Source organism: Crotalus tigris, unplaced genomic scaffold (assembly GCF_016545835.1).
Source record: "Crotalus tigris isolate CLP2741 ecotype Arizona unplaced genomic scaffold, ASM1654583v1 scf7180000017551.9496454, whole genome shotgun sequence".
NCBI lineage: Eukaryota > Metazoa > Chordata > Lepidosauria > Squamata > Viperidae > Crotalus > Crotalus tigris.
In genome coordinates, this window is record NW_024096469.1 from 6,808,343 (window position 1) to 6,820,738 (window position 12,396).

At 44.2% G+C, this 12,396-nt stretch overlaps 1 protein-coding gene across 6 annotated transcripts in view; it reads right to left on the reverse strand.

Annotated features, from left to right (window-relative positions):
• Positions 1-576: 576 nt before the first annotated feature.
• TBC1D16 (TBC1 domain family member 16) overlaps positions 577-12,396 on the reverse strand; it is a 75,558-nt gene continuing 63,738 nt past the window's right edge. For 5 of the 6 annotated variants that reach the window (XM_039345772.1, XM_039345780.1, XM_039345789.1 and 2 more), the window contains 7 exons: positions 11,557-11,724; positions 10,706-10,854; positions 8,497-8,631; positions 7,313-7,499; positions 6,688-6,867; positions 3,739-3,885; positions 577-3,518 (listed from right to left, as the gene is read on the reverse strand). In XM_039345772.1, the coding sequence (XP_039201706.1) occupies positions 3,273-3,518; positions 3,739-3,885; positions 6,688-6,867; positions 7,313-7,499; positions 8,497-8,631; positions 10,706-10,854; positions 11,557-11,724 (1,212 nt within the window). In that variant the 3' untranslated portion in view covers positions 577-3,272. The remainder of the gene's footprint in view (positions 3,519-3,738; positions 3,886-6,687; positions 6,868-7,312; positions 7,500-8,496; positions 8,632-10,705; positions 10,855-11,556; positions 11,725-12,396) is intronic. The other variant, XM_039345796.1, reaches the window with a different exon arrangement.

The window sequence follows — 12,396 nt, forward strand, 5'->3', positions numbered from 1 at the left end:
AGCACCAATGGTTATTTGTTCTCCAAGCGATCTGCTAATCCACATTGATGGGGATGGTTACGGGAAAAGGTCCTCAAGACCTAAGCAGCAACTGAAAAAGTTGAAAACAACACTAGCATCAAAGACAGGCTATCTCGGCTCCAACTTTGTTCCTGTTACTAGTGCAAAATGCAACTAATTCAGGTTTTCACCCAGTATTTAGCCTAGGATAAAGTCTAGATGCAACACCTTTTGCATGCAGGAATAACAAGGCAAGGCCAGACTGCCAAAACCTGCATTCCAATGTTCTGTCTTCAATTAGCTAGAAGATGATGAAATTCACTGCAGAGTTGTTCACACTCTTGTTTTTGTCACTGTTCCAGTTCAGATGCAATTTAAGCTACTGTGTTTAGTTCTGCTTCTGTTCAATAAATGTGCAGCGATTGATCTGGGATGCAAAATATACTGGTTCACTTAAGAGAATTGGGACATAAATTCATTTGCAAAATGGGGCAAAGCAAGCCAAGGCTCTAAGCTCATTGCAGCAAATTTCTGTTTCATAGCCTATAGAAAGCAAGACAAAAAATAATCTCTGTGTTCTTAATAAATACAAGATTTTATTCAAATTTATTTATACAATCAGAAACATGTGCAAATGAAGATGCTACTAAACCAATGTTAAAGAGGAAAAATGCTTAATAAAGAATTACAGTGATTAACTTTAATTGATTTAATGACACTAGAGGAATGAAAGTTACCAGCTTTCAACAAATTTAAAAGTTGCAATTTGTATATTGACCAGAACCCATCACAAAGCATAAGCTGGCCTTCAGTTTGACTCCAACCAAATACTGTACATCTCAGGCTGAAACTGAACTCATTAAAGAGGGAAAGTTGTGCTGTACAAATCCCAAATAACTGCATTTCCCAGATGTGCAATTTATTTTACAGGCTCTTTCTAATTCCAGCAGAGACAGTTAAGTATACACATGCAAGTATTTTATTTCCTTCTGAAGTGGCAACTGGGAATTCTTCTGGTCCAAGTTGATTAGAGAATTTCAGTAATGTTCCAGATTCTGTTCTGGTTGAGAAAAAAATTAATTCCTGGTTTTTGTTTCCCAGTGAAAGTAACTCCTGGGTCTGCTGAGGGCTATTCCCTTCCTTGCATCACAGGGATCGATCTGTCGAATTCAGTCTATAAGTATAGCCCTATTAGTCTGCCACTGGGATTTCAATCTTAAAAAATGTACGGAAACCAAGTAAAACATTCAAATTCTGACCTGTAGCATTCATGTCCAATTATACTGTATTGCAAAGCTTATTTATTTATTAATCCATTTTTAATTTATTTAATTTATATGCTGACCATTTTACTCAGAAAAGCGATTCTGGGTGGCTAAGAAAGCTGTTAGAAACTATTCTCAATACAACCCAGCTACTGCTGCAGTTTGATGACAATAAATTGCATTTGTTCTGAAATGTCCATGCTATATCTTTTTTTTAAAAAAAAATACAATTTCTGGACAAAGCACTGAATAACATTTTATAGCCCAGCCACCAGATTCCTTTCAGCTAGATTTGGAAAGATTCCTCTTCCAAAGGATAGGCAATCCTACCCATTTGGAAGCTCAAAAAGTCTTCTTTTGGGGGGGGGGTCATCTGTTCATTTTTTTTTAAAAAAAATGGGTGAAATTACCAGCACTTGGTAATTCCATTTCCATAAAAAGTAACAGGCTGCTTTTGGCTGAAGCAGGGAGGTGTTGCAAATTATGCTGGTTTTGCTAGGGTTATGAAGGAGACAGCTTAACAACCTGTGTGAAGAGCTAGGTGGCTCATTCAGCGCAAGGCCTATATTTCAAAGCAACAGATCCCAAGAGCTGAGTGGAGCTTCTCTCTTACACGTGCATTATAACCATTTAAATAGATTTAAAAATAAGCAAGAAATACTTAACACCCCCCTTCCCCCCCCCCAAGTAGCTGCCTTTGCTCACCACTCCAGCTTGCATATTTCCCCTAGGACCTAGAACCAAGTGTCTTCTTTGGGACAGATGTAGCAAGAACAGCTCCACTGCCCGGCTATTCGATGAAGAGTCAAATTAAAATGGTTGAAAACCTATACTGGTAATATTGGTGGGTATTGTCTTTTTAGCTTGGCCTTCCTTCCTCTTTTATTTTTAAACAATTTGTTAATTGTTTTCTTCTATAGCTGGTCTTTGACTTAAATAACATTTGAACTGAACTAAGTGACTGAAAGAATCCTCATGTTATTCAGGTTGGCATTCATTACACCACCTCAATGTTACAGGATGATCCTACCACTTGACGTAAGGAGGGGTTTTTTATTGTTATTATTTTAACTAGGAAACAGTTAAATCAACAGGAGTAGAACTGGAGGAGGACACGAGATGTAGGCTACTGGTCTGAAAGGAGAACACAATGAACACAATTTCTCTGACCACCAAAGTCCTCACTAGAGAAGTTCTTAATGAAGCTAAATGGCTCAAAGTCTCGGTATTGTTGGGATACCGAGAAGAACTTTTTCCAGTTTGTTCTTTTTGAGAGGTTTAAATCAAGCAGACCACCTTGTACAAGGTGTGATTTTTGCATAATTTACATTCACAGTGAAGCTGTTGATTCTCACTTTCCTAATGGCAAACATTTGAGGTGTATATGGAGAAAAACTAAAGGCCTTTTAAATACAGTGACCAAGGTTTACACACACGCTGAAATGTTTCCTTTAGGAACTCCAAAGTTTGTATTTTTATTGTTTTTGGCAGACTATACTCCAGATGATCATTGTGGCTTCACATAAAGCCAGTGAGTGGTGCATTTTGGTTAAAGCAGTATCTGCATGCATAGGTGTGTGGGTGCACTGGGGCAAAAGAGCAAAGTTGACCCTGCCCCTTCACCTACCATCAGGGTTGCTGGTTGTGGATTCATTTTCTAAAGCAGCCGCTATTCCCTACATAACAAGGGAGGCAGGCAGGGAATCCTGGGTCACTTTTGACCCTGATTTGCCGGGCTCAGCCTCTTTCTCCATTTGTTCCAAACTACAAAGCAACTCCATAGTCTGATCAACCCGCTTCCTGGTAAGATGCACCTCAAAATCCAGCTCTGATCACAAAGCAGGAGATTCTTCTATTCTGTATCATGTCTGTTCTCCTCCCATAACCAGCTTCATTTTTGGATCAGAAGAAAAAAACCCTTTTTTTTCTTTCATTTTTTGCTTGCCAGGCCCCAACTGTGCCCACCGCTTTGAGGTCCTTACGTAGCTGGGATATGATCCTGAACAGTCATTTCCGGAAAGTAAAGACCTCTCGTGTTTTAAGTCCCCTTCTGCAATCATTTCCTGACTTGGGAGATGGTTCATCCACCGTGCCTCCATATGGGCAGCTATCAGAGTCAGGGTGATTTCCAGTACATTCCACAGCGGGGATATAGCCACTGTCCCACATGCCTGTTCCACAGAGTTTGCACAGGTCATGCAGACTGCAGGGGATCCGGGGTAGCAGGTGGAACTGATAGAGCAAACTCCTAGCCTGGAAGAGAGACAGCAGGAGATGTTTAGGTCCACTGAAGACAGCTATATGGAATAGCCGAGCTCGTCTAAACCATGCCTATTGTTAACTCATAATCACGGCTGATCACACATAGACACCCCAAAAACCTTCCCACATTGAGCACAATGTTCTGTGTGCTCCTTTAAAGTCCATACATTTCTTCCCAGAAGTTTTCATTGAACCCTGGACATTGATTTACCTTCCTGAGTATGAGCTCCCCATTCATGTGCATGGCGAGGTTCCCAAAGTGTAGTAGCATCTGGTCCGTAGCCAGTTGCTGTTCAATGACATCATCCCCATAGATCACCACAATAGCCACACAGATGAAGAGATGGAAATAGTCTGTCTGCAGCAAAAGTAACCCAGAAGACAGTTAGTACCAACAATGCTTTGAAGAGGTTTCTCGGGCTAAGAGAAAGCCCCAAGAAATGGCAACATAATAAAAAGCAATTTATGGTGCTCGTAATTATATGACAAGATGGAAGGGCAACATTACTGCTTGTCCACCATTCAAAATAATATATGATATTGAACAAAAGAAAGCACTTCGTGTTATGGTTTGAGTTTCAGACTATGAATACAGTAGATTAATCCAGAGCTCTCATTTGCATTTCAGATTTTTTTTCTCCCACCCAGTCAAGACAGATTATTTTCTGTAAGGAAATACAGGGGAAAAAAACCACAGGAAAACAAATGTTTTGGAAAACTGGTTTTGGAGTCTGCAATCTCCAGCACAGGCACCATTGGAAGATTGGTACTGCTTCCATCAGGAATAGTGAGTGGCTGCTATATAGTCCAAGAATTTTTAACCTCTATAGTCTAGGACAGTTATGGCGAACCTTTTAGAGACCGAGTGCCCAAACTGCAACCCAAAATCCAGTTATGCATCGTCGGGTGCCAGGTGGGTGTGGCCCATTGGCTGGATGTGGCCCACTGGGTGAGCGTGGCTGCGGTGGTAATGGCAGAGTGGGTGGGACTAAAAAGTTCAATCAATCAATTCCAACTTTGCAAGATCTTTTTTTTCCCCGCGAGAAGTTGAAATTGACTGATTGATTGAACTTTTTTATTTTTTGGTACACAGCGGCGGAGGCCTAAAGCGAAAAGGTTTTATAAATCCAGCTGAAGGCTTAGGACTGGGGCGACGGTGCGCGTGCCCACAGAGAGGGCTCTGAGTGCCGCCTCTGGCACCCGTGCCATAGGTTCGCCCCCACTGGTCTAGGATGCCCAAAGCAAAGGATGAATAGAACATTAGCTCAGACCTCGGGACCGTGTGAAGCAAGGCCATAACTTTACACACCAGCTTTCTTTAAGCTGCTGCCTTCTTGCTGTCTGGGGATCAAGGGAGATGATGTCCAACCAGGTGAAGGACACCAGTAGAGCAAGGCTGCTCACCCACTAACCTGAGCCCCACTGAATTCAAAGGCACCTTCAGCTGAGAAGGCAGGTACCCAGTTGTGCTGGAGATTGCATTAGGAAAGATCAGACCTGAAAGACAGTCAGCAATGACTAAGGGAAACTGAAGACTGCCATTCTGTCACACTGCTAACAACGAATAGGATGTTATGCATGTCCACCCTGCTTTGATTGCAGCTTCTCTGAAATATTTCTGCAGCCCAATTAGTAGGAAACATGAAGTTTGCAATGCTGCCCCCTGCTGTCCACTTCAGGAGTCAAAACCAGATGTCTCCAGAGCAGAATAGGCAACTACAGCTCCTTCATGACCTGTGGACTTCAGTTCCCAGAATTCCTAAGTCAGCTGGGAATTGAAGTCCACAGGTCATACAGGGGCCGTAGTTGCCCACCCCGACTCCAGAGCCAACCCACCCATTTCACAATAGTCAAGCAACTGGAATGAGCTTCCAAAGGGATTTCTAGAGAGTGCTATCAAAAGTTATCGCAACTCTTACTTGAATGAGAGCTAAGAAAAAAGAAACCAAATCAAGGGATAAAGCCTGGTGCCCAAGATAAGTAAAAATAAAAAAATTAATTAATGATGTACTGGAATAGAATGTAAACGTGACTACAAGTTTATTAGCTTTTTTTAAAATCCTGCCTTTATTACTTTATAAACACCTTAAGGTGCTGAACATACATAATATTCCTTCCTCCTCCTATCTTCCCCCAGAACAACAGCTCTGTGATGTGGGCTGGGCTGAGAGAAAATGACTGGCCCAACCGGCTTTAATGGCGGGACTAGAACTCACTGTCTCCTAAGAAATCAATGCAAGATTTTGTACATGTAACAGTCAGATTTATGTGTAAATACCAGCAGGCTTTAGTGCTTGTCCCATACTTAAGCACTTTGGCATTTAACATGATATGCTTTATTAATGTATAATCGAAGCTCTGATCTTTCCCTTCTGAATTAGGTTTGGCTGCAGGATTCAGTTTGTCTTCCGTAACACATTATTCCCACAGAAGTCTAGATCAGGCAGCTAAGAGGCAGCGAAGCCGGAGCTGGAGCCAAGAAGAGCCACCTTCCTGGCTGCCTCTCTATGCTAATTTGAGGCAAGCTTGCTCCAGGCATTTTCTCCCCCCTACACCCCTCCCTCCCTGGACCACCACCAGAGAGCAACTATTTGGCAGAGAGAAATGAGAGTTAGCAGCATATGGTGAACGTGGTTTGGTGGCAGCCTCCATTTACAGGAGAAGACCGGGTCCGACACAAACCATACGCTTGTTTTCCTGCTGTTGGGACCTGGGGCTAACCTCACAAGAGGCGCTGTGGAGGTAGGGTAGGGCTGGCGCTGTCCCCCCCCCCCTCTCTCTCTCTGGAGAGAGCTTGCACAGAGCAGGCATCAACGTTGATGCTTGGGAGAGGGCATGGCAGCCAAACTGCGGCTGCAACTGCACAGCGGGGAGAAGGCCTGTCAGGTTGATGGGTAGCCACAGCAACAAGAGGGCCCAGAAGCTTCCAAATGAATCATCAAGCGGGAAATTTACATCTGTTTGTGTAATGTCAGAGGAGACAAACGGGGCAGGGGACATGGAAGGGAAGGCCAGGTGATTACTCAGAGGAGATCGGGAAGCATGTTCAGCTTATCCCCATCAAGACTGGGACAGAGAGCTGGAAAGCAGGGACTGCAATGGGCAGCAGTTCCTCCTGGGGGGAATGCGGGGCCCAGAGCAAGCTGTTCCCAGGCCTCACCTGGTAATGAGCCCAGCAGGCTTCCCACATGCGCAGGGCTTCAGCATCCGGAAACTCTCGCTTAAAGCAGAGGAGGATCCAGCGGTGACAAAAAAGCACCTGAAGGCCATCCTCCCCAAGGGAAGACAGGTGCTGGTAAAAGCGTATGTGCATCAACCGCAGCAGTTCTCGCAGGTACATCTGCAAAGAGAAAAATGGCGCCCGGCTCAGCCACAGCCAGGGACGAAGAGAAAGAGGGACAGCCACAGTTTGTACCTTCTGGTTTGCCTACATTCCCTCTTCACACCCTCCTGAGTCGATAGAAGCTCACAGGCCTCCCAGAGTTGACTGCACCAGTTGGTGGACCCACAAATCCAGAAAACAACACGCCAACAAGAAGAACGCTGGATCTGGGCAAGGAGCCTTGGGAGCTGCCAGGAAGTGGCTATTTCTGCCTTGCCAGGGCCTCTTGCGGGCACAACCTTCCCGTTTCTGCTTCTCTGACAGAAGGCCTCACAACCCTTCCGTTTCTCTTGTGGGATACAAAGGGTCTCTGGCAGCCCCAGGTGCGGATTCCAGATTCTTTGGAAATGACAGGGAAGGGAAAGGAGAGGAAACAGAGAAGGTCCTCAGCTCCAAGCCTCACCAGTTGCTTCTCCATATCCTCATCCCGAGGGGAGCTGATAAAGATCGTGTTCTGCATCAAACCAACAAAGCACCAGAAAGTATCCGATTCATCCAGAACCTCAGCAAGGATGGGGGCCACGAGGTCAGACATTCCCTGGGAATAGCCAATGGCCGGGTTGTACACTGCATAGTTCAGCAAGATCCGCCTAAGAAGAGGACAATTGAAGAAAAAAAAGTGAGGTTAGGGATGATGGAAGTCAGAGAGTTCTGTTCTTCCCTTGCCAAGGAACCATTGGCCAGAAGCTTCTTTTAAAACAAAGGAAAATGGGGAGAAAAGGACCACTGTGACACAGAAAGTACATACTTTCCAGAAGAACAGGAAGCCCTGAGCTATTTAGAGGCTTGAGACAAAGCATTCTCTCTCTGCTTTAATCCCCCACCTGCAGTATTTTATTTATTTGTACCAGGCATAAAACTCACATCTTCCGGGTTGCTGTCAAGCAGCCTTTCCCAACCTAATGCCCCTCTGTTAATTGGCCTACAGCTCCCTTAATTCCCAGCCATTTGTTTGGAACCTACCAGCTGCGAATTTGGACACATATCTGGAAGGCCCCAGAATGTGAAAGGCTGTTTAAAAAGACATGGCATGCGAAACATTTGAAACTGCTTTACACTGAGTATGATTAGCCACTTCAAGTGAAAAAGCCTGTGACTTTCTCAGTTTGCCTGGAAATCCTCTAGAGCTGTGGTGGCGAACCTGTGGCACGCAGAGCCCTCTCTATGCGCATGCGCGCCATTGCCCCAGTCCTAGGCCTTCAGCTGGGTTTTATAAAACCTTTTCATTTTAGGCCTCTGCCGCCATGTGCCAAAAAAAAAAAAGGTTCAATCAATTTCAACTTCTTGCGGAAAAAAAAAGATCTCGCAAAATTGGAATTGATTGAACTTTTTAGTCCCACCCAGTCTGCCTTTACCACCGCAGCCACACCCACCCAATGGACCACACCCACCCAATGGGCCACACCCACCAATGGGCCATACCCACCCGGCACCCGACAATACATAAGTGGGTTTTGGGTTGCAGTTTGGGCACTCAGTCTCTAAAAGGTTCACCATCACTGCTCTAGAGGATTTTGTCCAAGCAGGAATGAATTTGAATTTACCAAGTAGATGCACAGTTTGATAATACTCGGACAAAATGATCACCTCATAGTCTCCACGTTGGGGTTGTTCTCTCCTCGGAAAAACTGGTTACTACGGTCAGTCCTCACCACGTCTTTATCAACGGTGAACTGCACATTCCTCCAGAAGGCCTTCTGCTCATCTGGTGCGAGGGAGAGCCTGAGGAACACCGGAGTTATTGCACACCTATGCTAGAGTGTTGCAGCGTGACAGATTCGATTGGAAAGAGATGCTTTGGAACGCTTGTTGAGTGCATATCCAGCAACTGTGTCTTTTAGGCTGCTGCAAAGGGTTTCCAATGCAGCTATGCAATCCTAGAAACTTCTTGAATGAGCTGCACATGGAGGCTATGGTTGCCTTCCAAAGCTGTCTCTTCCCGATACAAAGCACTACATAAGCTGTAATGTGTACTACTAGGGCACACAGAAGTAAACCAAACACAGCATATAAAATGATAAGTAGACTGTTTTTTTTTTTTACAAAAAAAAAGCACTTATAGAGAGTTTTGCATCAGCTTGAAATCTGTAAACACCATCCTCAAAATTAAACTCATCTGATTGTTGGCAGTGGAATAATCACTTGGCTCCTTTTGTAGGAGACTACAAAAAATAAAAAAAACAGCCAAAACAGCCTTCTTTTCCATTGCAACTAAATGTGCTCATGATGATGATGATGATAATGATGGGACCAAGGGAAAAGCCTTGCCTGAAGATGTTGAACCTATGCAGTTCTAAAGGGAAGAATGTAGCCCTTCAACTAATCAAGTCCCAGGATACAATTCAATAATATGAAAAATAGATCATATAATAAGGGAGGCGCGTGCTTCTCACCACTCACCCTAATCAATAGCCTGAATGGAGGGTTCTATAGTTGTTGAAATTTCCAAACACTTTTCAAAGGCAGACCTATGAACGGTGTGCTACTATAACCCATTAAAGACACGTCAGGGATGCAAGTCAAAGTACTAGTTTTCATTGTGTAAATACATTCCTGGTCAAATTCAGTGGTGAATCCACCATATGCAAATAGAAAAGCTTGAATTTTCACAGTATGTGTCACCCAACTAACAGCCTGAAACTGATTTCCTGCTTTTCCTTCCAATTGACCGGGTTCTTCTTTTCAGTCCCTTCTGAAAAATTTGTTCAGATACCTTGGAATTCGATAAAAAGTAGAAACAGACTGGCTGTCATCAGAGATTATGGGCAGTACCAAGTCCTAAAACTCTGGATGACCTTTGCCAGCAGTTATTGGTGTGTGTAAATACAGTCAGCCCCATAGATCCAACAGTTATGTCTGTAAACCCTGTTTTATGGTTTGTGAAACCAGCTGTGATTTATTCAACAAATCATATTTAAAGAAATTATGGCTGAATTTGACATATGAATCAGGTCTCAGAAGTACATCACTTGGAATTCTTTCCCAACCAAATCTCCCTCTTTCCACCATAATGGTAGTGGATACTCCCTACTCCTGTTTATAATAACATAGATGCTTTGAGATGGGACTGATCCTTAGTTATAAGAGAATCAGTTTGGTGCAGTGATCAAGGTGCTAGTTTAGAAACCAGGACACTGGGAATTCTAGGCCTGCTTTAGGTATAATAGCCAACTGGGCCAGTCCTTCATCTCACCCCAACCCAGCTCACAGGCTTGTTACGGAGAAAACAGACATATCACCTTAAGGGATTTGTATATATGTATGTATGTATGTATGTATGTATGTATGTATGTATGTATGTATGTATTGGTATTTCTTATGGCCACAATTAGATTTCCATTTGTTATTACAGTCTGTGATCACTAATCGGGTTCTAAGTACAATCCTAATGTTCTGAATAAGGGGTTTTTGGGGCTAATACCATTGCAAATCATGTGATCACAGGATGTTGCAACTGGATGTAACAGTGAAACGGATGCCAAGTACTTGAACTGTGGTCACATCACTGTGTGTGTGTGGGGGGGGAACACAACATTTTATGAAGTTAGAAGTGCTTTACTACAAAGCATCCATTCTAGACCTCTAATAATTTTGACCTATTGAAGGCTGAGAACTCTCACTCTCTCTCTCTCTCTCTCTCTCTCTCTCTCTGTGTGTGTGTAAATATAAATGTATAAATGAAAGGTGGTATAGAAAGATGAAGAGGAAGAGCATGAGGATAAGAGGATGGAAGAAGAGCAGGGCAAAGTAGTTTTGCAACCGTATCTTCACACATTAGCCATCTCCTCCTGACCACCTTTTCTGTTGAATCTGAAAATATTCCTCTCTCTTTGCAATACGGAGAGCCTCCCTCTCTTCCGATGTGGATTCATAGCTGTAGTAGCGCAACAAGAAGGGCCAAACTTCGCCACGGATTGAGACATCGATCCCGCCAAAGAAAATAGCCTAGGGAAGGAAGAAGAATGAGAACCACATTCAGAGAAAAGTGTCAGCGTTTCTGAAATGGAGCTCTTTTTACTCTGCCTGACAAGAGCTCCCTTGATTCAGGAGCCCACAATCTGCATATGCTGGGAGGGAAAGCAGAGCCCTCCCATTTCCCAGGGGAGACACAAATCAAGCTCATTTCAATGTCAATAAGTCCCCTGGAGGGCCCGTACAATTAACGCATCATTCTCACGTCACAGCTTAATCCCCAATCTTGGAAACCGTACACTTGGACCCAGCCTTGCACAGATATTCCATAACCTCTTATTTATTCCAAGCCAGACAGTTTTGAGCACTTTCTTGGGGCCTGACGAGAGAGGCACAAGCACCCAAGCACCTGTGGCAATAGCTGCAGATCCTCCTATCTCAAAGAATAGTGACCAACAATGGCTTAACAGCAATCTGACTTAAGGAGGTTTTGTGTATCTCTCTCTCTCTCTCTCTCTCTCTCTCTCTCTCTCTCTCTCTCTCTCTCTGTGTGTGTGTGTGTGTGTGTGTGTGTGTATTCTGCTGCACCATCTAGTTCAGTTCCTTCCCTCTTGCCAGGATTTGGCCCAAACCAGGGACAATGGGCAGAATTCCTTAACCTACGGAGTCTGCCAGAGGGAGCCTCTCTGTTGAAACCCACAGAGCAAAACATGCCGCTGTTGACTTGCTTCTCACCTTCCTCAGCTTGTACTCTTCTTCGACTTGTCCAGCCTTGTTTAAATGACGAAGCCACCCAGAGACATCTAAGCGCTTATATGCGTTCTCCTCTGGGTGGGTCTCAGAGGAAGGGAGCTTGGGCCGGCGAATGGAGAACTGCATGCAGGTCTTCACGTCAGTGAGCTGCTAATTGGAAACAAAAGAGGAAAGAGAAAGCTTGTGTCATGGCTGCATCGGCCTTAGGTCTCCAGCTCATTTTGACACCATCCTGGGAAAACAATCAACCAGCCAATCTCTGGAAACTGGGGGAAAGGTGCTGGCCTGGAGGAATTAAGGTTCTGAGTCCCCTTAAAACTGCTTTGTGGTTGGCTTCCTTTCTCACCCCTCCCTGTCCAAGATCACAGTTCACCCAGCTTGCAGCCATATCTTGAGTCTGCCCAGGAATGCATGTAATAAATTACATCTGATTGGCCACATACAAAAGCCCTGCTGTTAGGGGAGAGAGAAGCAGCGGTGCCAGGCTCTCTGAGGACGCTTGCCATTCCAGGGCAAAAACTGCAGCTGACATTTAATTTAAAAATCAAAAGGTTGCTCCACACAAATGCAAGCCCCTGTGGCACTGTAATGAGAGGAAAGCAGCAGGAGAAATGTGTGTTGGGGGAGGAGGTAGGGAATTTAGAAACCCTGTTTCTAACAAGCATCTCCGGTACCTTTAAACACATAATTAAGACCTTTGCAAAGTCTTTGTGCCAATTAAAGGAAGATATGGCAGCGGGTCTTGTCAAAACAGGATTGGAATGGACTGTAAAGAGCCACAGAATGAACAATTTCCAGAAGGGGCAGCTGTGCCATTTTGTT